General features: G+C 40.1%; 2 protein-coding genes across 6 annotated transcripts in view; both read right to left on the reverse strand.

Annotated features, from left to right (window-relative positions):
- Positions 1 to 391: 391 nt before the first annotated feature.
- Positions 392 to 5365, reverse strand: prdm14 (PR domain containing 14). Its single transcript, XM_028005677.1, has 8 exons — positions 4783 to 5365; positions 4031 to 4084; positions 3796 to 3956; positions 3422 to 3707; positions 3134 to 3336; positions 2644 to 2745; positions 978 to 1197; positions 392 to 698 (listed from the first exon to the last, which is right to left on the reverse strand). The coding sequence occupies exons 1-8, from the start codon at positions 5363 to 5365 to the stop codon at positions 526 to 528; spliced, it is 1782 nt and encodes a 593-aa protein (XP_027861478.1). The 3' UTR covers positions 392 to 525.
- Positions 5366 to 8405: 3040 nt separating this feature from the next.
- The window catches only part of ncoa2 (nuclear receptor coactivator 2), a 73578-nt gene continuing 54511 nt past the window's right edge, over positions 8406 to 27472 (reverse strand). For 2 of the 5 annotated variants that reach the window (XM_028005066.1, XM_028005065.1), the window contains exons 12-22: positions 20164 to 20356; positions 19886 to 20086; positions 19246 to 19464; positions 18785 to 18914; positions 18484 to 18643; positions 17716 to 18012; positions 17171 to 17251; positions 16455 to 16932; positions 15628 to 15805; positions 14801 to 14966; positions 8406 to 11565 (exon numbers count right to left, since the gene is read on the reverse strand). In XM_028005066.1, the coding sequence (XP_027860867.1) occupies positions 11554 to 11565; positions 14801 to 14966; positions 15628 to 15805; positions 16455 to 16932; positions 17171 to 17251; positions 17716 to 18012; positions 18484 to 18643; positions 18785 to 18914; positions 19246 to 19464; positions 19886 to 20086; positions 20164 to 20356 (2115 nt within the window). In that variant the 3' untranslated portion in view covers positions 8406 to 11553. The remainder of the gene's footprint in view (positions 11566 to 14800; positions 14967 to 15627; positions 15806 to 16454; positions 16933 to 17170; positions 17252 to 17715; positions 18013 to 18483; positions 18644 to 18784; positions 18915 to 19245; positions 19465 to 19885; positions 20087 to 20163; positions 20357 to 27472) is intronic. The other 3 variants (XM_028005069.1, XM_028005067.1, XM_028005068.1) reach the window with 3 other exon arrangements.

The following is a 27472-nucleotide window of genomic DNA, read 5'->3' on the forward strand; positions in this document are numbered from 1 at the left end:
TGTTTTGTTTTAGCTGTAAAACAACAAAAAATATGAATAATAATACTTCATAATTAATATAACATGTGTAATTTAGATATTTGTCTCAATAATATTTCTGTGCAGTTAAAATAACTAATATGCTGTTTTTTTTTTTTTTTAAATGAACCAAGAATCATATTTCTTTTTCATGCAATCATTTATTTTCACAAATTAAGAAAAAAGTAAAGCTTGGAAAGGGGACCAGTGTTGTTGCTTTGCTTTGCAGACGTCTTGAAAATAAAACACATGTATATATTAAAAAGGGAAATATAATTTACATTAAATGTAAGAAAACAAAAACAGGAATGTATTTTTTATTATTAATAATAATAATAATAATAACACCTAGCGTGACTAAATCAGGCTATTGTAGAGCGATAGATTTAAGCAACATAATAACATTTATACATTACATAAATAGATGCCATACCATTTAAATAATTGTGTTTGGATTTAAATAAGGCTGTACAATAACCATCTATTTTCCCTCTTTTTCTTGGCTGTCTAGTTCCAGGGCCTATAATCAGAGTTTAAAACTGTTAAGCCGGTATAATTTGGAAATCTCTGCCCTGCTGGGTTCTTCTGTGCCTTTTGGATTTCCTTCGCTGGGAGCCCGGAGTGGTCTTCCAGTCCAATTTCCGACGAAGAAGAAACAGTGAGAGTGTCGATTTGTGTCTCTAAAGGAAGAGAAGGCAATAAATTACATTTTAGCAAAAATGCATCCCTAATTTCCACATTTAATGAAAAATAAAGAAGCAAGGAAGTTATAGAAATTTCTACTAAAAATACACTAAAAAGATCTCGTTACTGCCACAACATGGACTGAAACTCTGACTCAATTTAATTCAGCTCTTCATGCTTCTGAGGTTTACTAATTTTTTTTAGCTACATTTGTTAGCCTAAATATGAACGAAAACAAAATAAGCAAACCAATTTGCAAATAAAAATATTCTTACTTTTGTGGATTGACTCGTGGTATTTCAGCTCCTGCTCCTCCTGAAAAGCAGCCCCGCACAGCTCGCACTGGAACGGCTTGTCCCTGGCGTGGGTCCGGCGGACGTGGCTATCGTGGGCGGCGTGGGAGGCGAAGGCCTTCCCGCAGTGCTTGCATTTGAAGGGCCTCTCTCCGGAGTGCTGGCGAATGTGCGTGCGCAGAATACTGGAGGCAGTAAAGGCCTAAAAGAGAGAAGTTATATTTATGAAAAAATTTAAATTAAATACAATACTGTGTTTTTATGACCAACAGGCGCGTGAAGGGATTTACAACAAATTTATTTTATGCTGTGAGTTCAGAAAAATTTTTTAAAAAAAGAGTCGGGAAACGAAACGAAAAATGAGGGGCGCATTCAAAAGGAAACAACTTGGATCTTCGCACGACCGTAAATATAAAAAACCTATATAACTTCGCGGGACAAAAGTGTATGTGGAACATCTGGCGATAATTGGCCTGGAAGTGGCTCCGAGGAGCGAGCCTTTCGCGAGGCACAATGAACAAGGGCGCGTGGCGAAAGCACCGTGAAACAAGGAGACCAAAAGGTTTCAAGCATGGAGCAGGTCCGAGAAACCCGAGGAGAACTTAAAAATACTTTGTGAGTATTTTCTCAAATATAGCGTATTTGTGAGTATTTCATTTTTGTATTGTTTAAAATAATATATATATATATATATATATATATATATATATATATATATATTATATATTGCAGATAAAGTCTCTGTTTAACGGACACGGCTTAAGCCTGGACCAAGGTATAAGCATATAAAAAATAAGTCATTTATTTTTAACTTGTTTCTGTATTGAAACCTAACAAAATGCCGTATTATACTATTTCTATACTTTTCAATATATTATTGTAGATTAAAAACGACATCATACTTCAGGGTGAAAACTAAATGCAGTGTCAGATTTTTTTTTTTTTTTTAAGTGTAGCATTGTGTTTACATCGTAAATCTTTCTTTCCCCTTCATTCTTCTACACCGCCTAAAACGAAAATCTAGTTGATATAAGCTTTTAAATGAGTTGGCATATACTTTGCATATTTGTATCTGAAAAAGACGTGTGGAAAATGTGTAAGAAAAAAGTGAAGGTGGTTTGAGTGACTGAGAAAATGCAACTGTTATAATAACGAAGGGGGGAAACATGTAGACTTACAAATTCTGAAAAGCACAGATCCCAAACAAAATCACAAATAATGAAAAAGAAGGAGCAAAACTAATTAGATTAAACCAATATCTAATTTTAATTAAAATAACTGTTATGGAGTTAACGAATCACAGCAGTGTAACAGAAATAATTAAGGATAGTAATGTAATTTATTCACAAATATGGGTACAATCACACCATGCACACCTATAGGCCTTTAAACTAAATAATTTACTTACTTTTTTGTTACAGTTATGCACGTGGATTTGCTTACTCATTTATGCCAATCTTTTGAATATTCTCTTTTTGGCCTAATTTGTTTTGCACAAAACCCACGCCTGCAATGTGAAAGAATGCTTAGGGTAAACTCTTGAATATTTCTGTGTCTTTGAATGACAGTAGTTATTTTTATTTAGTCAAATATATCAACCTGTTTATTTCTTACCTCAAGGCAATAAACTGAATTGACCTCATCTTACCTTGTTGCAGTAGACACACTTGTATGGTCGCTCTCCAGAGTGGACCCGCATATGTTTGTTAAGACTGGAGGACTGGGAGAAACTCTTCCCACACACGGAGCACTGCACATGAGACATTTAATAACATTTAATACACTTTACCAGAATAAAAAAGAGAGAGAAAATGGATGAAATTAGTTTAGTGAATATTATAATGTGCCAGGAATAGTTTCACTTTGCTGCTTCATTTATTACCACCAATCATTCAGATTGTATAGTTTGGTTAAATTCATTCTTAGTTGACCAAATAATACGAGAATGAAATGTATTATTTATCCATTGCCAGAGTAATCCACTTTTTAATAAACCATAAAGAAATAAAAATAAAAATCTGGCATGTGCCGCCTCGCTGACTCTTAGGAGCTGTTCTTTCAGCACCAACATCAGCATAACACCGATGGTTCAAAGAACGTAGCTAAATGCGAGGCCACAGTGTTTGAATTCACTCTACCTTGTGAGGTCTGTGTTTTTCATGCACATGCAGGATGTGGATCCTCAGCCTGTCCCTCTTCTCGAAGGATCTGTTGCATAGGTGACAGGGAAACTTCCTGTCCCCCTGGTCGACGCAGCGTGTGTATTTCAGGTGTTTGTCTCTGTAATATTTATATGCGAACACCTTCCCACATCTGTCGCACTTGAAGCCCTCCCCTGAATCTGCAGAAAATAGAATTTATTTCAGTGGTTTGTAATGGAGACCAAGTGAACACAGAAAAGATCTGGGGATGCTGTAGATTGAGACCTTCAGTTGGAAAAACACTGTTGTTGTTGTTGTTGTTGTTGTCCTCTCTGGGGTCCTTCAGTGTGAGCGGGATCCCAAGAAACTGTGTGTAACAGTCTCCGTACCACACCAGAAGCTCCTGGCCTGGTGTGATCTCCTTGCAGGCTTCATAGAAGATCTGGCCCTGGACCTGCACCGCGATCAGGTTCTGCTCCTCAGGAAACCGAGCGCACTTCACCAAAGACATCCAGTTTCCAAAAGCGCCTCTGCCGTCCACAAAGTGACTCAGCCGACCGTTCTCAAACACCTGGAGGAGAGCAGAGGCTGACGTCAATGTCAAACATGACGCAGCAGTTGACTGCAATATGTTATTTTTGAAAATACAACAGCATCACCTCCCACATTAGAGTGTTGTCGTCATATGTTTTTATCTCACTGGTGTTCACAAGTTTCCCTTGGAAAGGTCCGAAACGTGAGCCTTTGGGAATGCTGACCTTATCTGTGAAAATTCCACAGTGGTAAGTGTTTCCCCACGGAGCCTGGAGGACAATCAGTCCTGCAACACAGAAACGGTGTTCAAAACGCCTTATAACGCAGGACTAGAAAATATAAAAGATGGTTCCGTCTTACCTTCTGGGAGCTCAAGGGATTCTTTGTCCAGTAGGGAAATGGAGGGATCAGAAGCTGAGAGGATAACAACAAAAGGAAAAGCAGGAACAGACAATTAATGGATGGATGGATATTTATAAAATAGAATATATTTTATAACTCTATTTTGTATGAGGGATTGAGTAAATAATTTGTATTATTGGTTTATTTATTTGCTTTTATATGTTTATATTTGTATTTATTCCAGTTTTATTTAAGCTAACAAATAAGTGACCAAATATATAAATATACACGTGGCACATTTCTTATTTGTTGAATTACGGCCTGAAATAATGAAATTACATAAATAATAAGATTTTAAAACATAGAAAAAACGTTTTGTTTAGTAACGTACATATTTAATTATTTGATTACTAATTTAATAAATCGTTCTCTTTGTGAATCATTACATAAATAATGATTTATTTCAATTTAATGTTTTTATTACAGTTTCATTAGAACGATAACATATCTATATATCTATATGGAGCTTTTTATTGGATTGTGTTACTTTTGGGCTTAAATACAGTCATTTAGTTCAGCAAATATTTAATTGTTTATTAAATAAATTACTGACAAATTCATCAAATTAACGATTGGCTCATTATTTTTAATGTAAAGATAGAAATAAGATTTTTGTTTCCCCTCAAAGGGGCAAGTTTATTTGAACTGTCTTTGTCCATTAAAATTGTGCATTAAGTAGAAATTGTACCGAAAATTCAAAAGCGCCTCACCGAAGTTTTCCTGCAACGTCAGTCCTGATATAGCGTGGCCCCCGCTGCTCTCCTGGCCCCCAGAGTAACCATAAAGCACAATGAACAAGTCCTCCTCGCTGAAGTTAAAGGATGTGACCCTTTTCTCCGGAGACAGGTCGACAGTGCTCGGCCGAAACAAATTCTCCTTGGGCGGTGTGTTGTTGGAGGACTTGGCGGATGGAGACGGGACGCTGGACGGGTTGCTGAAGTCCGATGACAGCGGGCCGGCGGCGTGCTCCGTCACCACCGCGGCCAGCTCCTCCGGCCTGGGGTGCAGCACGTGTCCGGGAAACATCTGGCTCGTGCACGGCAAGCCCGACGCGCTGTGACCGAGGAACGGAGCCGCGCCTCCGTGAAACCCGAGGGGGAGAGACGCCCGGGCGTCCGACACCAGTCGGCCGAGCGACTTGAGCGGGTGGAGGAGGGTGTGTGTCCGTGGGAAGAAGTCCATGTAGGGATAGGGACTGGGGAAGAATCCCCGGACGGGACTGCCCTTCGGCATCTCGGCTTGGCAGCTTTTCTCCTTCAACATTGCGAGGACCCCGGAGACGGACACTGACATGAGCGCACGGAGCGTAAAGGTTCAAACAGGGACGGATTCTTCAGAGGATGTAGGGAAGAGAAAGAGAGGTGAGCGTTAAAGTTTAATGCGTTCAATCAATCGAAAAAAAGACAGGAGCGTGAGCATATCTGGGCATGCTTCCGTTGCATTTGTTGGCAAAAAGTAAAATTAATAACTCATATTTTTTCTTGTCTTATCCTATTCCTGCATGTTGGGCAAACTGCAGGATTCATTTGCAGTTTGTAATGAGGTAATCCATTTGATTTCGTTTTCAGGTATGGATAAGCAGAGAAGAGGGAACATATTAAATAGACTTTATTCTCTGCCCCTTGTCTAAAATTGTATATCTCTTCACCAAACCATCCAGTTTAGTTTTTGGAGTTTTCATTTTAAACTCTGCTCTGCGGGGGATTGCCTGTCTGAAATTCACAATTAACTATTTTTAGTTAAATGGACTAAGAAAGGTCCAAGAATTTGTGCCTGTAAAAGTTTGGAATTTGATTTGAATTCCAGGTTTCAGTGAGTGTGGGGGGAAAAACATAAGAAAATAAAATATGTTTGGATTTCTAGACTTTTATTTTCTTTGTTTGAAATTCATTCAATTTATTCTATTCTACTGGGGGGGGGGGGTGTTTGTTTTTTTTGCAGATTATATTCAAAGCCTTGCAAGTATCCTCAATTCAATCATATTCAGCTTGTGTATTTTCGCTAGTTTAATGGGCAACAGGAGGAACAGAACTCTGGGAATGTGGTCTGAAAAAGTGCAGCAATTCGAGTGGAGGCTTGAAGACAGCCGTTCAAAATGAAAAAAAAAAAAAAGACGGGCAGCCGATTTTGCAATATTTCCAGCTGAGAGGTCACACACTTCACACAACTAAACAGTAGTGAGGAGGCCATGAAGGAACCAGTCCCCCAGCCAGCCAGTAAATAGAGAGACAAACCAGGGTCATGACACCAATCAGAGAACAGTCGGTCGTAGCAGAGGTCAGCACTAATGAAGCATTTAATGGACCTTAACGTTTCCCGAACAATAATTTACTGAACAGTGGGAAGAAGGTCTGGAGAAGGGCTGGAGATGGCGTGCGTCATGCTCCGTGCGTAAATCGTAATTTTTGGGAAACAACAAAAATAGATTTACACGATTAAAGAATTAAGAGAAGCAAACGAGTTAGAAATCAGTTTTAAAATATAACAGAAGAAAAGCTTACCAATCACAGCCGTTTCAGGAGGAGGTTTTATCCGTCATGCCATCAGAGCTGAGCTTCGCAAACCTAAATCTGGACGCGTCTCTGGTCATCTGAGGGCACCTATCGTGTTCAGGTCCGCTGAAGATGCTTCCCGGCGTCTTCCTCTTCCCCATTGGCTGAGGAATCCGCTCAACCTCATGCATCTTAATTAATCTGCGCAGGACAGCCCACTAAGTCAACCTACACACGATTGCACACATTCTTTAATTGTAGAGTTAAGAGAGATTTTCTCCAAGCATTTCTATGAACAAACACACACCTGCCCAAATTAAACAAAAACGAATGCAAATGAGGTCTCAGAAAACATTTTTCAGTGCCACACCTTTTTATTTCACGCACTCTGGTGGGCTTAGACGGAAGAACACGTCAGTATTTCACGAACCACTCAACGCAATAAAAACCTCTTTAAATTATTCACCCACCTTGCAGTTTATATCCCTTTAACAACGCAACCACACCCAGCGGTCTTTTCGTTTCCAACTTTGCTTTTCTCCGATTTCGCACTCGCCTTGGCAACCGACAATTTAAGTAATCTGAAGTCAGTTTCTAGAATATATCCGCGCTGGAAGGAAGTGTAGTTGTATGACTTCAATAAGCGGTGACAGCGGGAGGTCACTCGGTTATTTCGGGTTGATCAGGGATCATAATATCTCAGTCAAATACATTTATATTTGAGGTGGTTATGGGCTCGCTGCAACGAGACGTCGCTTTAAATATGCTGGGTCAATGCCAGCCAATAATTAGAAAATACTATTTAAATGAGAATATCATCAAAAGTGTAATTTATATCACTAATTCAATTCAGGAAGGATACCCGTGAATAGTATCTATTGGTTGCACTGGACCCATATTTCAAGAGGAACTGACAAGGTGTTCAGTATAACCCAAGTGATCCAACATCTGCAGATGACATGGCTTCCCGTTACAGTCAAACCAAGCACTGGACCTCAAGCAGCTTGGATTCCACGTGTTTTCTCCCGAAGCTTGGGCTCTGACTTTAGATGAAAGTAAAAAAAAAAAAACTGATAAGAAAAAATACTTTCATCTAAAAAGAGGAATTTGGATTAGAGCCCAGGTACTGGATGCTTACATCCACTGGCTTTGTAGCTGTAGTCTCCACTGAACTCGTAAAACTGTCTTTCTCTCAAGGCTGTAGTCATCAATCGTTCTTGTGCACTTTTTTTTTCTTCCACTCAACTTTCTTAAAACGTTTTGCAAACAGCAAAGTCAGTGTCATTTGCAGTGACCTTTTGTGTCTTTTCCTCCTTGTGGAGGGAGTCAGTAACTGTCTGCAGGACATCAAGTTGTCCGTCTTCCCCATGATTATGTACATCATAGTAATATTTATGGATTAAAAATGTATATTTTGGCTTTAAATGTAATTAAAAAAATCTTTTTATTAGTTGTAAGCCAGTTATCAAAACACAAGTCTATAATGAGTAATTTTTCATTAGATTATGCAACAACAAAAAAATCAATAAATGATATACTAATTCAATGTGCACTTATATATATATATAAATACTCTTTAATTCAAGAGGACTGAGTTCAAACATATTTATTCATTTATGATTGTTGCGAAACCCAACATAAGTGGCGTTGCTAATTAAGATTGTGAAAAAAAACTTTCTGGAGGTCTCCCTTTGTGCAGTGATTTAAGTGAATAAAATTGGGTACAAATTCATCTATAAGCCTTTAAAACCTTAGGGAGAGGTAATCTAAAACCAAAGTAAAAATGTTGTTTTTTTTCTAAGTTACTACCAGCATAAAATAAAAGATCCAAACAGTTAAACTATGCATTAACAGAATTCTTTATTTACAAGGCAAATAGCATCAGCGAAGCCATATTAGTTCACAACTTGCATAACTGTGGTTTTACCTTCTCTTATATATCTAATTTTGCATAAAACACTCACACGCGCACCCCCCCCCCCGCACACACGCACGCACGCACACACACACATGCTCACACACAAACACAACCGTGGGGTAACAAAGGTCAGATGGATGCAGGTACAGTGCGACTCGCGGACGACGCAGAAAAAACGAAAAAAAAAAAAAATACAACAGTGATCTTTCTTCAGAAGAATCCAGTATAGTACATATTGCTTCAGTATCTCTGTGAATCATCTTTTCCATACAACAGTGAGGAGAGGATGAGCCTATCCCAACATAGAAGAACAATGATCGTGGTTGTGTGGGGAGGGGAGTGACCGAGTTTTCAGCAGCGGAGGAGAGGTGAATAGTGGTGCACCCATTCAAATACTGTACAACCAGTCATTATACAAATTTATACAGACAGCAGTGTAATTTACAAGAACAGGGCGAAATCTAAGGCAATATGCTAGGGTGTTTAGCATTTCAAAGGTTTGCATCTTAGCTCTAAGAAACCAGCAGACGATACAAAAAGGGTATTTAAAGTTCTGCAAAAGCAAATGTTAAAGAGAAGAAAATATAGTGTGTAGTTAAGTGGGTCCAAAGTCCGAATACGTGCACTTCCTCTGCACTTGGCTTCAGAAATTCTTTAAAAAAAAAAAGCACTGCTACCACATGGCTTTAATTTCTTTTCAAAACGCTGACAATCTTTGGAAATTTGCAAAGGGCTCTGAATCCTTTTAAAAGCCTGTTTGAGAAAATGGCTTTTAAAGGCTTTATTCTGCATGGGTGGATTTTACAATCAGAACAGCATTTAATGAAAAAAAGAAAAAAAAAAGTATGGCAAACACCCACAGGGCGAGCAGAGTGCGTGTGCAGCCTCTACGGCGTGCACTAGGTATACACCTACACCAACCAAATTACCAAGATTTGGTTGAAATCTTGGTAATTCGGCCAAGATTTCGAATTACGTCTGGAAATGAGAAGGAGAGCAAAAAAAAAAAAAGAAATGCAGAAAAGACTGTGGTGTGACAACAACGGCAAGTTAGGAAAGAAAGAAGAGTAGGTCTTCAATGACGATACATTCAGAGTGAATCTGGTTTATGACGAACATCTGCATTTAGATCCTGCTCAGTGACATCTTTAGGAATTTCCTGTTTTATGTTTTGTTTGTTTTTTCCCTGTGTGGGCTGGCTAACTAAGAGGTGAAAGAAATCCAATTGAAATGTGAGGAATCATTTGGCTTGATCAAAGTCTTTCCTGGGTAAAATAGTTTATATAAAAGTTGTTTGTTTTTTTTTCTTTTTTGAGGTCAGTGAGGACGATTTGCTTCGGATCTCAATTCCCTTTTGGGGAAATAGATCAGCACGTCGTCAGCGAACACTTTTATACTTTAATTGCCTGAGGTCATAAAATATGGCTAAGTGTCTGTCAGAGCAGGTGCAGTCTTAACTCTGACCTCTGCGATAGAAGAAAAGGCTGGAGGAAGAGAGGGCTCATTTCGATCACGAGGGGGGGAATAAACTACCTCCCCTCTGCAGGTCCCCCTGACCCCCTCAGATGGCTGCATAATTTATCAAGAACGCTGTGTGTGTATGTGTGTGTGTGTGTGTGTGGATGTAGACTTTTTCTTGGTACAAACTGCAATAGAAAACGGTGTTTAATACTGCATCCAAACGCAGAGCAAAAACGTTTTTTTTTCTCTTTCCTTTCTAAATTCAGGAAACTGTACAAAAATTACAAAAACAAACAAACAGAAAAGGATTCTCAAGTAATTATTGCTTGTTTACATCACACCCAAACAGTTTGCACCTAGCAGCTTGTACGAAGCAGTTTCACTCCAGACGACAAAGAAAGCACACTTTTTTCTTCTTTTTTTTTCTTTATAATTTTGAGTTAATGTATGGCTGTGAGGATTTTTTTTAAACACTTTTTTTGTGTTCTATGCTAAAAGGCAGAGAAGCAAGCCGTAATCTGTACACTGTATACACAGCACACCCACTAAGAACAACCTGCACCCCCAGTCCGAGTCGTACCAGAACATCAGAATGTCAGGACTTCACAGAACAACAATAACAAAAAAAGCACATATAACTGCTCTGCTTTAAGAGAGGCAGTAGTGACCAGTAAGGAATAAAATAAATAGGAAAGAAAAGGTTTTTTACTCATCGGTATGTACAATTCATTTTGAACCATATTTGATTTTGACATCTTCTGAAACAGCTGGACCAAGATTATAATCCATAATTCAGGCGATTAGAAGAATCTTCTTAACCATCACTGTTAACGATAAAAAGTGCCTCTTTCACACTTTTAGGAATCTTCTTACTACAAGGATAAAGAATCATCTACAATAATTAAAATGAATCTATACAGAAAAATAAAACTTAATTTAATACATTATGTAAACCTCTTGACTAAATTATTCTAATAGAATTCCACTCAAATTATTCTTCTGCAGTGTTTATCGAGATCAGTTCCCCCCCCCCTCTGTCTTCAATCTACATATTAATTTTCATAACAAGAAAAAACAAATAATAATAAAAAAAATTATAAAATAAAAAACAGCAAAAAGGCAAAAAACCGACTGAGCTCCGTTCGTACTTGTGAACATGACCTGGGAGTCTCTGCTGCCGTTTGAAACCCATGAGGAAAAGTCCCAAATGAGTGAAGAGAGAACGATTCGGTTCTTCTCTGAGATGAGATTGTAGATGGCCGCTGTCCGCTAAGAGGAATACATTCAACACATCCACTGATGCCCCCTCTGCTCCCTGAAGTCAGTGTATCCCACCAGGAGGACCCTACAGTAAGTCACACGACGGTGAATGCGGCTGGACGGGCAGGTAGGCTGGCCTTCTGCTCACTCCTGTGTCAGTCCGGGGCCCGACGGGTCAGTTGGGGTGAAAAGGGAGTGAGAGGGAGAAGGGACAAGGGGCTCAGGACACGGCCCGGCTGGTCCAAGGGGCAGTCGGTTACTTACGAGTTTGTGTTTTTGATTCTTAAAGGGCCGACGTGCTCCCTGCACCAGCTGATCGCTGAGGTTCGTGTTAAGAAGCTTCAAAGGGGTCAACAGAATTTCTGTGGAGGAAATGCAAATATTACTTTATGCACTTAAAACAACTGTTCACAGAGTATCAGCAAGTTTCACTAGGTTAAACTTCAGCACCTGTGTACACAACGGATCCAAAGTTCTTAAAAATTCCCAAATTCTAAAAGTTTTCTTAGAATTTCACCTACTTAGAAAGTTTCTCACGAACCACCTTGGGCTTTAAAAGAGCTTCTAACATGGCAAAATGTAAGGAGTAGTGAGGAGAACTTTTCATGAGCATAAGAGTGCCTTAAACCTCTTGCAGTCTCAAGTGGACGCTCGGGGAGAGCGAGGCAGATGTCACGGTTCTGGAATGGGGGGGTCCTGTCAGTATCCAGCACTAACTAATTCATCTTGGCAAGATATCTGCTAGCTTCTTCTTTACTAGCTTAAGTAGCTACTACTGAAGGAGGGAAGTTTTTTTTCGATTTATCATCAGAATAATCAATTACTCGATTACTAATATAATCATGTACAATAGCCCCACTCTAAACAGCTGGCTTGTTTAGCAATGACCATTTCTAGCTTATCCTCCATGTGGAAGATGAATGCTGGGAAACTAACAACCCAACATTTCTCCCACACAATGGTATAGACCAGTGGTCCCCAACCACCAGGCCGCGGACCGACCAATTGGTACCGGGCCGCGCAAGAAATAATGAACTACTTCCGGATCTTTTATTATGAAAATCCTAAACCGGATTTTACCTGTTACGTCTTGCGCGTCAAAATTGAGCCAACTTGCAGCAGAATGAGTAACAAAACAACATCGGAGTACAGTGAACCCTCGCTATTTCGCGGTTCACCTTTCACGGTCTCGCTGCTTCGCGGATTTGCATCGTGCATTGTGTTCTGCATTCTGATTGGCTAAACAGTCTCTCCGCTTCTTCTGTACCTGTGTGTCAACAACGTTGCGGTATAATATGTACACGTATGTAAAACAGCTTGCCATATTTAACATAATAGACGGTGGCATGTCGGTTTATAAGAATCTTTTTGCCCAGAAGAAAAAAGAGCGACAACAGCTACCGATAACTATGTTCTTCTCTTGACAAAACACACCTGCACCGCGGGCTTTAGAAGAAAAAAACCCGCTACAGAGTGGAGTCAGGATGCAACGGCTCAGTCAGAAGAGCAGTGAAATACACGTGAGTCACTATTTGTGCTACTATACCTTGTTTTTTTTTTCATAATAATTTTTTATTTTCTCCCGTTCTAATCCAATGACTCAGATCGCGGTGGGGCGGCGCTGATCTCCGCAATTCGGGCACGGGAATCCGCTTCATATTAAAATTATTATTTTACAGTAAAGTAGTTATTTGTTGAAAAAAAAAAAAAAAAAAGTTTATACAGTACTTTGTATTTGTTAAACAAATGTTTGGGCCTGTAAAGAGATTTTGTTCTTTGGTTTCAATGTGTTATGAAATATTTCATTGTATAATAATTGTAAAAAAATAAAGGTTCCCACTTCGCGGATTTCGCTTCTCACGGGTTCTTTTTGGAACGTAACCGCAGCGAAAAACGAAGGGTTTCCTCCCCCCCCCACCCCGATACTTACGACGTGACGTCCCCCCCACCCCCCGGTCTGCGCGACTAAAAAGGTTGGGGACCACTGGTATAGACCATAACAGAGACATTTTAATAATACTTTGAATTAAACTATGGAAATTGTTTTTGATTATTAGTTTTTCTGTTGTCGTTTTAGACGCACCTGTATTACATTTAAAATGTAACCAAGCACAGCTGCTAAAAGCTCAACAAGTTGGCTAGAAATGACAAAGAACCGGTTTCTTGGAGCAAAGCCCTTTATAAAGAATGTGCTGTGATAAAGTCCTTCTAACAAATCTGGAATAAAAATTAATTAAAGCAAAGTATAAAGTATAAAGTATAAAGCAAAGTGTTAAAGCATCATTTAACACATTTTATGGAAAACATAGATGTATTTAAAAGTGTTTAAAGCATTACATTTTTATTACTAAATGTAAACCTCTCAGCCTTGAACTTGTCTAACTATAGGAGTTACAAAGCATGTTGGAGAGCATCATCATGCGTAAAACCAATAGGAGAAAAACACAAATGCATGCACTAATGGCTCAACAGTAAATAATTGAAATAATCTAAGTGCCAATATTTTTTCTTCTATAAACCCAGAGGCGACGTAAGTCCAGTGACAGACACACTGCTATGTTACAACATTCTGGACAGCAGGCAATCAAACAGGAGCACTGTAGTTAAATATTCATGGATCTTTACGGGCTTAAAAGCATTATGGTCAACAACAGCGCATCGCAGATACACAGCCTAACGATACCAGTGAGACAAACGCAGACAAATTAACTTGTTGGGCATTAAACGAGCAGCAGGAATTGAGTGATGTTGATACATGAAACATGCGAGTCAGTGAGTAACGTCAGCACCCTACACAAAAGTGTAACTAAATGGTCTGACTTTAAAGTGCCCAGTTACATCACTGCCCTAAAAGTTGGGAGGGAAGTAGCAGAACTTTAGAGGAGTTACGTAAACTATGGAGTAAATTATTCACCAGCAGGGCAATTAAATGAAAGAGAGCCAAACATAGTGCTTAGAATAACTCAAACAGAAACACGAAGATAAATGCAGAAGAAGTCGGCTTTCATCTGAGGCAAGACTGTCAGCTTTCTAATTCATCCGAACGGTTTTAATCCACAACACAAGAAACAACTTTAATGGTTTAAAAAAAGAAATATGCAAGAACTGGGTGCAAAAGTTTAAATATATTGTGGACTCTCTCAAATCAATCACGACTGAATACCACCCCTGAAATATTTTTCAGGGATAGTTAAAAATCCCTTAGACATGATTTAAAACTAATGAAAAAGCTTTTGGTCTAATCTTTTGGTGTAATTGCTCCTCGAATCATGCTCATTCGAGGAGCATGATTTTAGGCTGCTACTACCAGATACTTAAAACATTTTTACTGTCCACAGAAAGTGACAGCCAATATCTAAATTTAGACAAATAACTGGAGCTCCAATTGTATCTGAAAATTTAGCACAAAGTCACTTTATACAATTAATATCGCAGAGAATGTAGTAAGTGGAACGACGAGTGTGGCGGGCTATGTTCAAGTTCTCAACTTCACTTCAACAACTAAGGTGGCTGAAATACAGAAAACACTTTTTGTTCCCCAAAAAACAGACTCCAATCACCCATTCAAACTGGCTGTGGAGTGCTCTAAATATTCACCTGTTCTTGTCCCATGGAGGGCAAACCGGGCGAGGACCCCGACGCCATGGATGTGACGCTCATCTGGCTGCTCAGCTGGTTGTTGAGGCCCATGCTGTTGCCGTTGTACATGTTGCCGCTGTTCTGTTGGGTGAACTGCGGCGACGCCTGCTGCTGCGAGAACATGCTGGGCAGAGGAAACGCAACGGAGGCCGTTAGGTTGGACTGTCACAAGTTACTATGTGTGCACATGAATTTCCACAGAATAAAACAAACAAATAAATAAAAAAATGCAGTACCAACATGTCCCAGAATGCACATAATTAATAAATACTTGTTTTTATTTTTGCTTCTCATGCTTTGATAGTTAGAAAGAATAGAAATGTATATAAATTGGTTAGAGAGTCACTTTTTAAACAGATTAAAAAAGATTTTAAAAAGATTGCGAGAAGCAATCTGAGGAGATTTAGCAATAAACTGATGCATATTCTCATTAAAAAAAACTCAGTTTAACCTTTCTTATACAATATGACATCTATAAATTTATTTGGATTCCTGAGTATTTTGCGGATATTTAGACTAACATCCTTTGTTCTTTGCTCTTGAGGCTATTATGTGGATTGATTATTTTTTTTTTTTACAAAAATATAAATCTTTCTCCTTCTTAAGCTGATAAACGATTAAATTAAGCTTCATTTACTCATCAGAAGACCATAAAACTCTCAAACATTCCTGATCAACATTTTCCGAATACAAACAGAAATCTGAAAGCACCCAGGTCCACAAACATGAACTCAGTCTTTACGTTTTTACAATCACATTCAGCTGGATAAGCTGGTCGTCCTCACCTGTTGCCTCCCATATTACCCTGTGGCCATCCGTTCATGTCAGGGGAACCCTGGAAAGCGGCGTTCTGCTGGCCCTGCTGCATCATGGGGGACTGTGTGTGCGCCATGCGGGGGGAAAGCAGCGGGCTCTGCGGCGTGCTGCCTCCGGCAAAACTCCCGTCTGCCTGTTGGCTCATACCTGCGGAGGACGAATTAAAACACGTCAACCACACCCGTCCCACCGAAACTAAGTACATTAAATATATTTAGAACAAATGCAAGAAGAAGAAGAAGAAGAGTGTGCTGTGACAAAACAGATGAGGTATACAAGAGGCCTCTGGGTTTTAAAGTGAAGAAGTGTCTGCATTCAGGGTCAATTACAGCCAGGAGGAATTTTCTACATGCATTTTAGCAGAAGAAGAAAAGAGAAGATGGAGGAGATTATTTTTTAAAAAAGGTGAAATCTCAAAAAGATGTAAATATGGTAAATGTCATTAGATAAATCAGGTAAACGTACGACAAACTATTCAGAGAATTCATGGCCAAACTGGGAGGTGGTTTGGTTGATTTATTGAGCTCTGGCTCCATCTAGTGGAGTAAAAAAGCATAACTAGGAGATCATTTATAGGTTTACTGAGTAAAATATGCAGCTTAATTTGTATCAGCTTATGATGACTGTGATCATCAGTGCATGAAATTATAAATCTGGCATACGACATCAATTGGAAGTGACGCATTCCAATTGATTCATGTCAACACACACACACAAACAAGTGCGCGCACACACACATATACAGCGTTCTTGGGTGAAGTGTGCTGTTGGCTGGCAGGGGGAGGGGGAGCAGTACCTGAGTTGGGAAACTGAAAGGCACTGTGCTGCATTTGGGGGTTGAGTACGCCCACATACTGTCCGCCCATCATGTTTGTGTTTCCCATCATCATCTGTGAGGAGGAGGAGGAGGTGGAGGAAGAGGAGGTGCCATGCAGGTGGAGCTGAGGGTTGGGGGGCAGAGAGGGGAGGCTGGGGGAGAGAGGGGAGGAGAAGGGGCTTGTGGGGGGAGGTGACGAGGCCAGGCCTGTACTGGTACCGTAGCTGGGCGGGTAAGGGAACTGCTGGGGGGCAGCCTGGGGGTTCCTGGGGTTGCTCATGCCTCCGGCCATGTTGGGAGGCAGGCCGAGGCCCTGGGCCCTCATGGCTATGCTGCGCTGCTGCTGGACCTGCTGGGCCTGCTGAACATGTTGTTGCTGCTGCTGCTGTCGCTGCCTCAAGTGGTTACTGAGCATCTCCCGCTGACGCTGCGCCAACATGTGAGCGTTGATGTTTCCCTGGAAACAGCAGGAAAAGGAAGTGCCAGAGCGACGGTGAGATGTCAAATGTAAATGTTTTACAAATGCGTGTCTGTGGATGCAACGTGTCAAAGAGTGAAAAGAAAATTAAGGTGTATGAATATTTTTGGCGTATACTGTGGTGTCTTTAAGTCTCTAGTTTATTGTGAAGCATCAGGAAGCTAAATTAGTAGATGGAACATGTTTGTGCAGGAATGTTACATGATGGTGGTTGTACCTGGCTTGGAGCACTGGCTCGTAGAGGTAGGTTCACATTTGACACGCCAGTCATCTGAGTCATCATTGGCTGACTTTTCTGCTGGAAAAATAACCCCCACAAAAACACGTTTAAGCACAAATAGAAAAAGTTACTGACTTAAATTTATTTTAGCACCTCTTTAATTTCTCTGAATTTAGCTTTTCCTCATTAATTTTTAAGTTTTACTCTCTAATCAACATCAGTACATCAAAACCACCACGTAAATATGCCAGATTTAGCCATAAGGGTTCATTTTCATCTCTAGTCCCCTGACAGGTTAATGGTGAAAAACAATTGGCACACACAACATATTTACGACGAACACACACATAGCATACTTACTGCAAATGACAAAAAATTGGTAGCAATGGTACGAAATACAGAAAGACCACAAAGAAGTCTAAATGTGCGCAATCAGGGCTTCAAATTTGTCAGCCTCGAGAGCGATTACATAACTCAAACCTGTGAGTTCAGAGTCGATCAATGGGCTGCATGTCGTTTCATGTCAGGGTGGACTAGCATACCTGTTGGGACTGAAGCCGGTGCTGGAGCTGCAGCCGTAGTGCGTTGGGCTGGTTCGGGGCGACCCCGCCCGGCCTGAGTCCTGGCCGCGGCTGCATTCTCATCATGGGGTAGGTTGGCCGGGGCCCCATCTGGCCGGCCATTGGGTGAAAGCCAGGCTCCTGCATGGGAGGGCCGGGAAAGCCCCTCGGCACCATGTGGGAGGGTGGCGGGCCGAATTGTTGCGTGTACATTGGGGGCTTCTGGTCCAACATGATGGTGGAGTCTTGGGGGAACTGGTCTGGTTCCAGTGACTGGCTCTGAAGCAGTAAACAATCAACATTAGTGGAATATCTGTAAGAAATTGATGCAAAAACCCCCCCCAACAAACTTGCAGGACTTTGCTAAAGGATTCTATCACCTTAACCTTTGTCTAAAATATTTTCTCACAACCGCAAATGTCATTGTAGTGTACTGTATTAGGAATTTACAACCTTAACACCAACCTGTCTGCTGTGTTCTTTAGTCTACAGGATGTTCTTTATTCACTAATGTTCTCTATGAAACTTCTGAGGCCTTCACAGATTAAACTGCAAACAGGTAGACTCTTTTTACTAATAAGGTGACGTTTGAAGGTAGCTGGTTGCACCAGATTTTATTTAGAGGTGTTCTGATTTAAAAAGAGGCATAATACAACTGCACAGCAAAATATTTAGACTTATTTGATAAGATTTATGACAATTCAAGTTGTATTATTACCCTTGTGAGGAAACAGTGTTAGAAAAGCTCACCTGTTCTACCAGGGCCGGGATGCCGAGAGCTCGATCGATCTCTTCTAAACCATCAAAATCTTTTAGTGCCGAATACAGCTGGGACATCAAGGCCCCCTCATCCACTGCGCTACCTTGATCAAGACTTGGATTGCAGAGGAGATCGTCTTGCTGTGCAGGTCTGTGGAAAAGGAAACAAAAATGCCTAATGTCCACTTGTATTACAGAAAAGTTCGGGGAAAAAAATGTTTACTTTTAAGAAAATCCCCAGACTGAGATGCCACCGGCTCCTTTTGGGAACACAAAAAGGTTAAAAACGTACCTGTTCTGGTTCACAAAAGGGGTCTGATCGATTGGCATCATGCTGTCCGGCCAAGGGGCTGTCTGATTGGGCGGAGCCTGCTGCTGGGAGAAATGGTGGCCGACCATATTAATGTCCATATCAGGTTGGGCTGAAAGAGAAAGGAAGAAATATTCAGGTCAGTGTAATTATTAGGGAGATGCAAAAAGATTATTTTTTTTATACTTTTACAATTTCTCTTTCACAAGAGCAAAAAAAGGTAAAAATGATGGGTGTAAAATAATTCACCTGCTACACCTTGACCAACCACAAGATGGCATCCTTTACAACTCTGATAAGCTAGTAAACTATGAGGGGGTGAGCTGAGGTCTTCTTCACTCTACTTAAATGGGCGATATTATGAACTACAGATTCAAAGTCTCTGTAATGCAGCTTCTTATTTCTGCGCCTTCATACCAAGACGTTTTTAAGTTGGCTCTCACCGTTGGCCATTAGTGGAGACTGCAGCATCGGCCGGGGTCCTGGTCCTGGCTGGCTGTTGGGTCTCATCGGAGCGGTGCCGGGCACCATCCTACCCTGCATGCCTCCTTGTTGTCCTGGAGCAGAAGCTCCAATAGGAGGTGCAGAAGCTGGACCGGTCCATCCCTCCGACTGCTGCTGCTGCTGCATGGCTGGCCGCGGACCACCTTGGGTCATCAATCCTGTGGGAGTGGGAGGAAGGACAACGACGCAGAGATGAGAAGCGGTGAGAAAACGGTCTGAAAAGATTTTGGAGAATGTTCTCTGCAAACATATTGCGGTGGTCTGGGATCAATGTGAAAGGGGAAATCTTTTGTGAGCAATGCTGGAAGATGCTTGGGGAGGATCGATATGCGGGAGACGCAGTGAGAGAAACTTCGCTGCTGTGTGGGCGACTATTTCCTGTCACAGGAAGTGAGTCAGTGTGTCATGATGTTGATGGGTTCGGGTGAGAGACACAGAGGCAGAAGGAAAAGTGTCTAATCGGAATTTGGAATCAGCCACAAGTGTCACAGTTCAAGACTACAGTATTTATTTATTTATTTTTAATATTAGACCATAATAACGTAATTGGATTTGACTTGAGCTCTTGGTTAGACTTACCTGCATTGCCCATACCAGGCTGGTTGGGCATCATGCCATGACCTCCTAACATGCCTTGCTGCTGTTGCATTACAGGGTATGGGCTGTTGGCCCGTATGGGGTACTGCAATGATGGCTGCTGTGAGGGGACATTCATGTCCAGAGAGACACTCCTCACTGGTAATGCCCTGCCTGGCTGCCCTGGTCGGACAACGCCAAAGTCTAAAAAGCAAGAATAAACAGGCTTTAAAAAAAAATTCATGTCCCCCACTCCCCTCTTGAGTTTGAGCTCTACTTACTAGTTTGACCCATGCCAAGGCCTCTGGGTTGTTGCTGCGTCGCCATGGCGGCGTTGTTCTCAGACATCTGCAGGATGTCATTAAAGATGTTCTGTTTGTCCATGGGACTGGGCAGCGAAACCGGCCGCTGCTCACAGAAGAGCTGCGGCTGAGCGCTCTGCAGGTCGTTCAGGATGTCGTCAAGCTCCGATGACTATGAAAACATAAACAGATGAGGCATGTGGGATTCCAATTAGAAACCGATTAAAGCCAGACATGGAAGTACTGATACATAACATTCTAACGAACGTTTGACAAGATGTTCGACTGGAGAGGTCTGCTGGAACGCCTTTTGTAGAGACACCTGATGCTTGATGCTCAGATGACAAAGAATCAAGGAGGATTCAAACCAAAGAATCTGGCTCTAGCTAGTATGGTGGCTGTAGCATCATGCCATCATAAAAACATTCACACTGCTCTGAAGTTCAAATTAACAAAAGCAGTTTTGGACACAAGAGCAAATTTTTTATCTTCAAAGACCCCAAATTTTGAGTTTTGTTCCCTGAAAGTGAGATTTAGGGCTTTATAATGCACATTTAAGGCCTACCTGGTATACTAAAACAACTCAAGTTATCTTGCTTACCCAACAACTTATATTTACTTACTTAACAATTGAAGTACAACTTTGTTTGTATTTTGCGTCTTTTGTACTGTCACCTAAATTCAAGGCCTTATAGTATACATAAAGATTCACACAACAGTCATTCCAAGAAGGTGTTAGTCAATTGCTGAAATGTCTGTTTTCAAGCCAAACTGTGCTAATAGAGTTTTTTTCTATAGTGAATGAGCTGGCAGAGGATAACTACCAAGAACATTTTAACTTCCTTAATAAACAACAAAACCAAGTCTTGGTAGGAGAGGAAAGACTATGTCCTGGAAAAAAAAGCTGAAGAATGTGTGAACAAATTGAGGATGCAAATATTTAAGATGCAGTATGCAAAAACACTGGTGTACTCAAGACATTTTAGAGACCAAAACCGAGATGATAAAATTAAAGGACTTGTTGAAACCCTTTTACAATCTGAAACCCTCCAGTTTCAGAATCCGAAATGTATAATAATGTAGAATTTTTCAACCAGATAATGGAGTAAAATAAAGAAGTTTATGCAAAAAGCCAACCACCACTCAGGGCTACATGTAAATACAAAAGGAATATCATCTGATGTGACACGTTGTTGTAGCTTTCCACAAGCTTTTATCTTCAACAAGGACAAGGCCAAGGTGGGGAGAGAGCTTTACTTGCTCAGTGACGGGAGTTAAGGGTCAGGGAAATAGTTGCCATTTTTAGAAAATAGCAGCAGCCTCCAACAGATACTCGGTTTTCCGAGACGAGGCGAGCGTTTCCAGATAGTGGCGGCCTCGTGGAGCCACGGCACTGATAAAATAAAAATAAAAAAAGAACTGATCATTCCTAAGATATTCTTTGTATTTTCATATACTTCTGACACTTTCAGTCATCTGAAATGTAAAATTAAAAAGGCCAACAGGATGTTTGCTTTACATAAAAGACGTTACAAATGTCTAGCAGGAGAAAGACAGAAAAGCAAGATGCAAACATGCGAGATGAAAACTATCTTCATTTACCAACAATAAGATATATCAAATCACTGTCAAGCTGGATAAGATTAGAGTGCTAACAAGGTCACATGGATACTGTTAATGCTGTCGTATGAGCTGCAGAAACATGATCTACCCAGTTTTCAGACTATAGGCCTCCTGACCAACTAGTTCATGATGACCTTTCATTTGCTCCAGTTTAATATAAACTACTTTCATTTTGAAGGGGTAGTTTATTTCATCATAATATATAATGTAACAATTATATTTTCACCTGGAAAACAAGTGACAGATTATTTCCTTAAAATCCAATAGCATTAAAATGACCACTAGTTCAGCTATGAATAACTGCTAAGTTGAAGGCTGAGCTATAAAAAAGGGAACAAGAGAACAAAACAAATGGAGAATATATTTTTTGAATGAAAACTACATTGAAGCAAACAGACTGTTCATCGACTGATCAGAGGTTTAAGGAAATAGTCTTAAGAACTTAAACTTTGTGCCAGAATCTGGGTTTCATGTCATTTCCTGTCAAGCATGTACAGCAGGTGTACCCAAAGTCGGTACTCGAGGGCCGGCGTCCTGCATGTTTTAGTTCTCTCCCTGGTTTAACGCACCTGGATCAAATGATGGCTTGTTAGAAGGCCTAAGAGGAACACTGACATGCTGAAAAGGTTGTTGGTACTACCAGGGAGAGAACTAAAACGTGCAGGATGCCGGCCCTCGAGGACTGACTTTGGGCACCCCAGATGTACAGAATCCTTATGGCACACGGCTTTCTGTCTCTGACTGAGGAAGGATTGATGAACTACACAAGTAAGGACTCTTGTTGCGCTGCATCTCTACATCTTGGCCTCCAACAACAAAAACTTGCTTTTGTACTCGTTCCTTGGGTGGGCCACACATGAGATGCCAAAAGATGGGAAATATTTTATTCCTAAGTTTATTCTCTGGTCCAAAGGATGGGAGTCTGACCCCAAACAACCAAATTTAAGTCAAAGACTGTTAAGAGGCAATTGAACTCCGGTACCCCAAAAAACCTAGGCCTCGGTTCGGTAGAAGTGAACTCTGGAGTGGTTCAAATGCATATATAAATGTCAAGTGGACTGGAGACCTCCCCAAAAGCAGGAAGCGCTCTATAGCGCAGTGCATTCTGGGAAAATACAACAAAAACAAGCGCCCACATTTAGCACTAGTGGGAGAAATGGTTCGTGTTTTTTTTTTTAAATCAGAAACAAAAGAGAAATTTTACTACTGTTAAAATCTGATGCCAATCTATTTTTGTTTTCATTTTGCGAAGGAGGAAGTTGCGCTTTGTCTTCTTCAGAGGTTTTCCTGTTGTTTCCCTCAGTGGTCCTTAGTGCAGTGCCACCACAGCTGAGGAGGCGAACAGGTTTTTCAAAGCATTTGGTGTGTTTGACACAGTGCAGTGTGAAAGCAAATCACACCAGGTGAAAATGGAACAAATGTTGTAATTTTGGTCCCCAATCAAAGAAGTGTGAAATCACTAAAAACTGGTTTGCGTCTTACTCCCAATTTCATCTTTTAAAAATTTAAAGTTGAACTTTCAACATGGCATTAGTCTAGTGGCACAAAATGTGAGTACCAGCAACATGTTTTTAAGCTGTAAGACTTTGATCAGGAGTGTACATCTAACAATTATAACACCACCAAATAAAATGAAGCAAAATGTAGTCAATTAAAAAAAATAAACAGCAGATAATCAATTAAATGCAATGATTCCAAGGCAGCCACTGGGAGTTTTAGTAAATAAGTTGCAGTGGCCATAACTGTCCAGCAGAGTGCATTGCACCTGGGCTAATATTTACAGATCGTGACATACTGTACAGCAGTACAGCACCACAGTATTGTCTAGTGTTGCACTTCACTTTTCCATACAGTGACATTTATTTGTTAGGCATGCAACTGCTGCGGAAGATAACTGGGTAGCCAAAAATGTCTGACACAATATTTATCTGAAGAGCTCAAGGTTCTCAGCTTTCACACGACAAGAGGCAGACCTGGTAGGTCCTCATATAAACGGGCTAAAAATGATTAGCCCCGCAATGCCGATAATACTGAGAAAGGACGAGCAGAGTGGATATATAGGAGACCTGGAGAGAGTAGCAGAGTGAGGATGGAGTGGTGGGAGAGAGAAAAGCCCTAATGAGGTCAGGAATGATGTAATGCCTCTGTACACCCCGTTTGCTCTCCTCCTCCTCGATTCTCTCTCCTCCCACTTTCAGTTCTCTCCATTTCCAGTTGCTTTTACTCTTAATGGGTTCTGCTGCTATCAATCCTTTTAACTGGCTGGCCTTCGGTGCATGTCTGTGTATGTAATTCAATCCGTGTTCTCCTTTTCTCAGCACTACAACCTATAAGCGTACGAACACAGGCAACACGCAAACGTCCAGAGGCAGGAAATAAAAAAATTCACAACCTGGTAAATATACAGTCTCAAAGCACTCAGATTAGACATTTATCACCCAATTAAGTCTTAGACTCACTCTGAAAGCACTCAAGAAAAAGCAGGAAAAAGTCCACCTTTTTTAATGCATTATAAAACTTTATTTCTTAAAATAAGGTAGAATCAGCTCCTGAATAGTGATGATGACAGCAAGTTAGATTACTTAAAAGAAAATAATATTTAAGTACTGACATAGACAGAAAATGATCTTCATGCTGCAGGAATTAGCTGTCAGCTGCTGATGTGTCTTACATTTTATGCATGTTTCATAGTTTAGGCACTCAGAGACATTTGCATGCTTAGCAACAGCAGGCTGACGTTTCCCCACAGTGAGCCAGAGATGAAGCCCTGACCAACATCTACTCCTACAAACCAAACCGGACTCATCTGATACTTGATAGAAACTAACACCTCTGCAAAAGTAGACACTTTACTCTGTTTCACATATACTTAACGGCCACTTACACCTTTCTCGTAGCAGGGTGTGATCCTCTTTTGGCATTACAATTTAACTGACTTAATTCTTAATAGCACAGAACGGACAGGATTGGGATGTTTTGAATTTTGTGCTATTGCATGTTACCCTGGTTCGAGCAGCTATCTTAAGATGGGGACACGGTGGTGGGAAAATAACGGAAATGGTTTAAACAATGTTCAGTTGGTACTAAGAAAATATAAATCCACAACACTACAATCAGTCTAAACCTTCACTACAGATCAAGAGCTACTCATGCTACATATTTCCATCAAATTCACATAGTTGTAGCTGAAATCAAAATATTAATATTAATGTTCCTGACCGCTCTACTATCTACGTTTTGTTTACCAACTGTCCACATGTAGCTGAATTTTTCTTTTTTTAAATTCAGCTATTTTTTTTATTCTTGCTAAACTGTATTAAAGACAATGAGCATCATCTTGTGCGTCTGTTTTTTTTTTAAACACTAAGAAATTTTTACCTCTTACAATGTTGTTTACAGTATGTCTATGTGTCTTGGTTCCTGCTCTGACTGCTGTATTCGTATCCACAGACACCTGTCTGGAAAGCTGCACAGAGAAAAGCTGAAACACCAATAATTACATTTTATGTTGTTTGTTCAAAGCAAAGGGCGAAGATCATGAAGCAGACAAACAACTTTTTCAATAAGTTCTGTCAAGCACAATGTCAACTAAAACTGCACTGAAATGTTATGAGCTGAATCATCAACGACTCGTACGCAAGCATTAACTTAGCATTTGTGGCAACTGCTTTGCAAGAAATTTCTGTCGAGTGATGCATCTTCAGATGCAGGATTTTCTAACTGAGTTATCACTGTGTTGGAGCTGCTTAATTACAGTGGTCCTAAAAAACCCAGTAAAAAAAGTTATTGGGATTAAATATCTATTGCCATTAAGAGAAACTAATAAAAGAGGCTGCAGCATACAGAACATTATTGGCGAGTTGAGTCCAGCATAATTGAATGTAAAGCTGATGAAATGAAGATGCTAAATCACACAATTTTAAAACTACTGAGTTTTGAAGCATACAGGGAATCACGCTGCACTGACTACACATTCTTTTCAAATTCAGATTTATGAAAGCTTTATTCATAAAGAAGTTTGGTTTTCTCAAAATACTGATATGAACCTGTCTTGTCCCTTCTATTGTTCTCAAGAACTGGTCGATGCCGGTGTGGGGGACTCCATGGCAGGAGGGTGAATGTCTTGTTTTTTCTTGACTTAGTTCATGGCATTTGACAGGAAAGGGAACTTAGAAACAGATCGAGTAAAGCAGAAGTGCGACCGTCAAGTACACAAACTAAAATGACCCTACCCCTACGAGAATGCTGGCATTTAAGCTTGAAATAAATACGAGTACAAAATATTGCTGACAGATACATGACAACAACACCTACAATAATATATATCAACATTTACCAACTACCGTCACCGATGAGTCATTAAAAAAATTATCAACTTGGTGAACGTCATAGGGTAATGGAGCTTGGCTATTTTAGAAATAAGATAAATCTCTTCAAGCCATTTAACATCTTCGAAAAGTTTTATAATCAAATAACATGTATACATAGTATATGGAGCACTGCAAAGTTATTTTTACCTCTATTTTAATTTAAATCATGGCCTATTACTGTTTTTCCTTTGAAACTCATATCATGATTTTCATTAAAAAGTGTGGATTCTGCATACACTGTGTGCTCAATTACAAGGGAAGTGATTATTTTGACCATATCATTTTTAGGCATATTTCCTAAATCTAAGCTGAATAAACTTGAATGCTGAATGGATTTAACTATTCCAGGTGATGCGTATTTGTGTAAAGAGGCAGGGTGTGGCCTAAAAGATCTACAACTTATATCAAGGTGAGCTACATTATCTAGCAGCTTCCTCTATTTCAGTAAAATGAGTCAAAAAAATAAGATTTACTGACTCCCATAAGTCAAAAGTTACCAAAGAATCTCTCAAGGAGTGCTGTAATCTTGAAATTACTAAGACTTGGGGCGCAATCCCAGAAAAATCAAAAGCTTTGTTACAAATAGTCAACTGGGTCAGAACAAATGTGTTGAGAAAAATGACAAATTAAGCACCAAGGTTTTGAGAAGAACCAGGTGTGAAGCTACCAAGAATCCATCGTCTTCCAGTTCCATCATATTTCATAACTGCCAGAAGATGTTCAGAGCTACGAGACACGGCCAAGGTAGTAAAGGTTGAAACCCGACCACCACTGAACAACTCATAAGCTAAAGCATGTAGACTGGGCCAAGAAATATCTGAATACAGATTTTTCAAAGATATTACGGAGGAAATGAGAGTGACTCTTGGCAGTTCAGATGGATGAACCAGTGGGTGGAATAGTAATGGGCACAAAGCTTCACTTCAAGTCAGACGCTAACAAGGTTGAGGTAGGTGATATGGACTGGTATTAATAAATGACAAAAAGTTGACAGTCAATAGGTCAGCAAACTGAGGGACTTCATGAATGGAAGCTTATTCCTTTTGCTGAAAAGAAGGGTCAAAACTCTGGTCACAGATTTATTTATTTTTTTCCATTTCAGAAATGTTTACTGGAATGGTTTGAGTTAGGGATTATAATTCTCACTAAGAGAAAATAAAAATAACGAGATGGGGAAAATGTGCATTTTAATTTTGTTTGGATAATAATTCTGCACAATAATAGCTGCCCAATAATTGTGCACTTAAGAATATTTTCATAAGAAAGTCAAAATCTCACTTTTATGTTCTTAAACA

This window comes from Xiphophorus couchianus, chromosome 21 (assembly GCF_001444195.1).
Source record: "Xiphophorus couchianus chromosome 21, X_couchianus-1.0, whole genome shotgun sequence".
In the NCBI taxonomy this organism is placed as follows: Eukaryota; Metazoa; Chordata; class Actinopteri; order Cyprinodontiformes; family Poeciliidae; genus Xiphophorus; species Xiphophorus couchianus.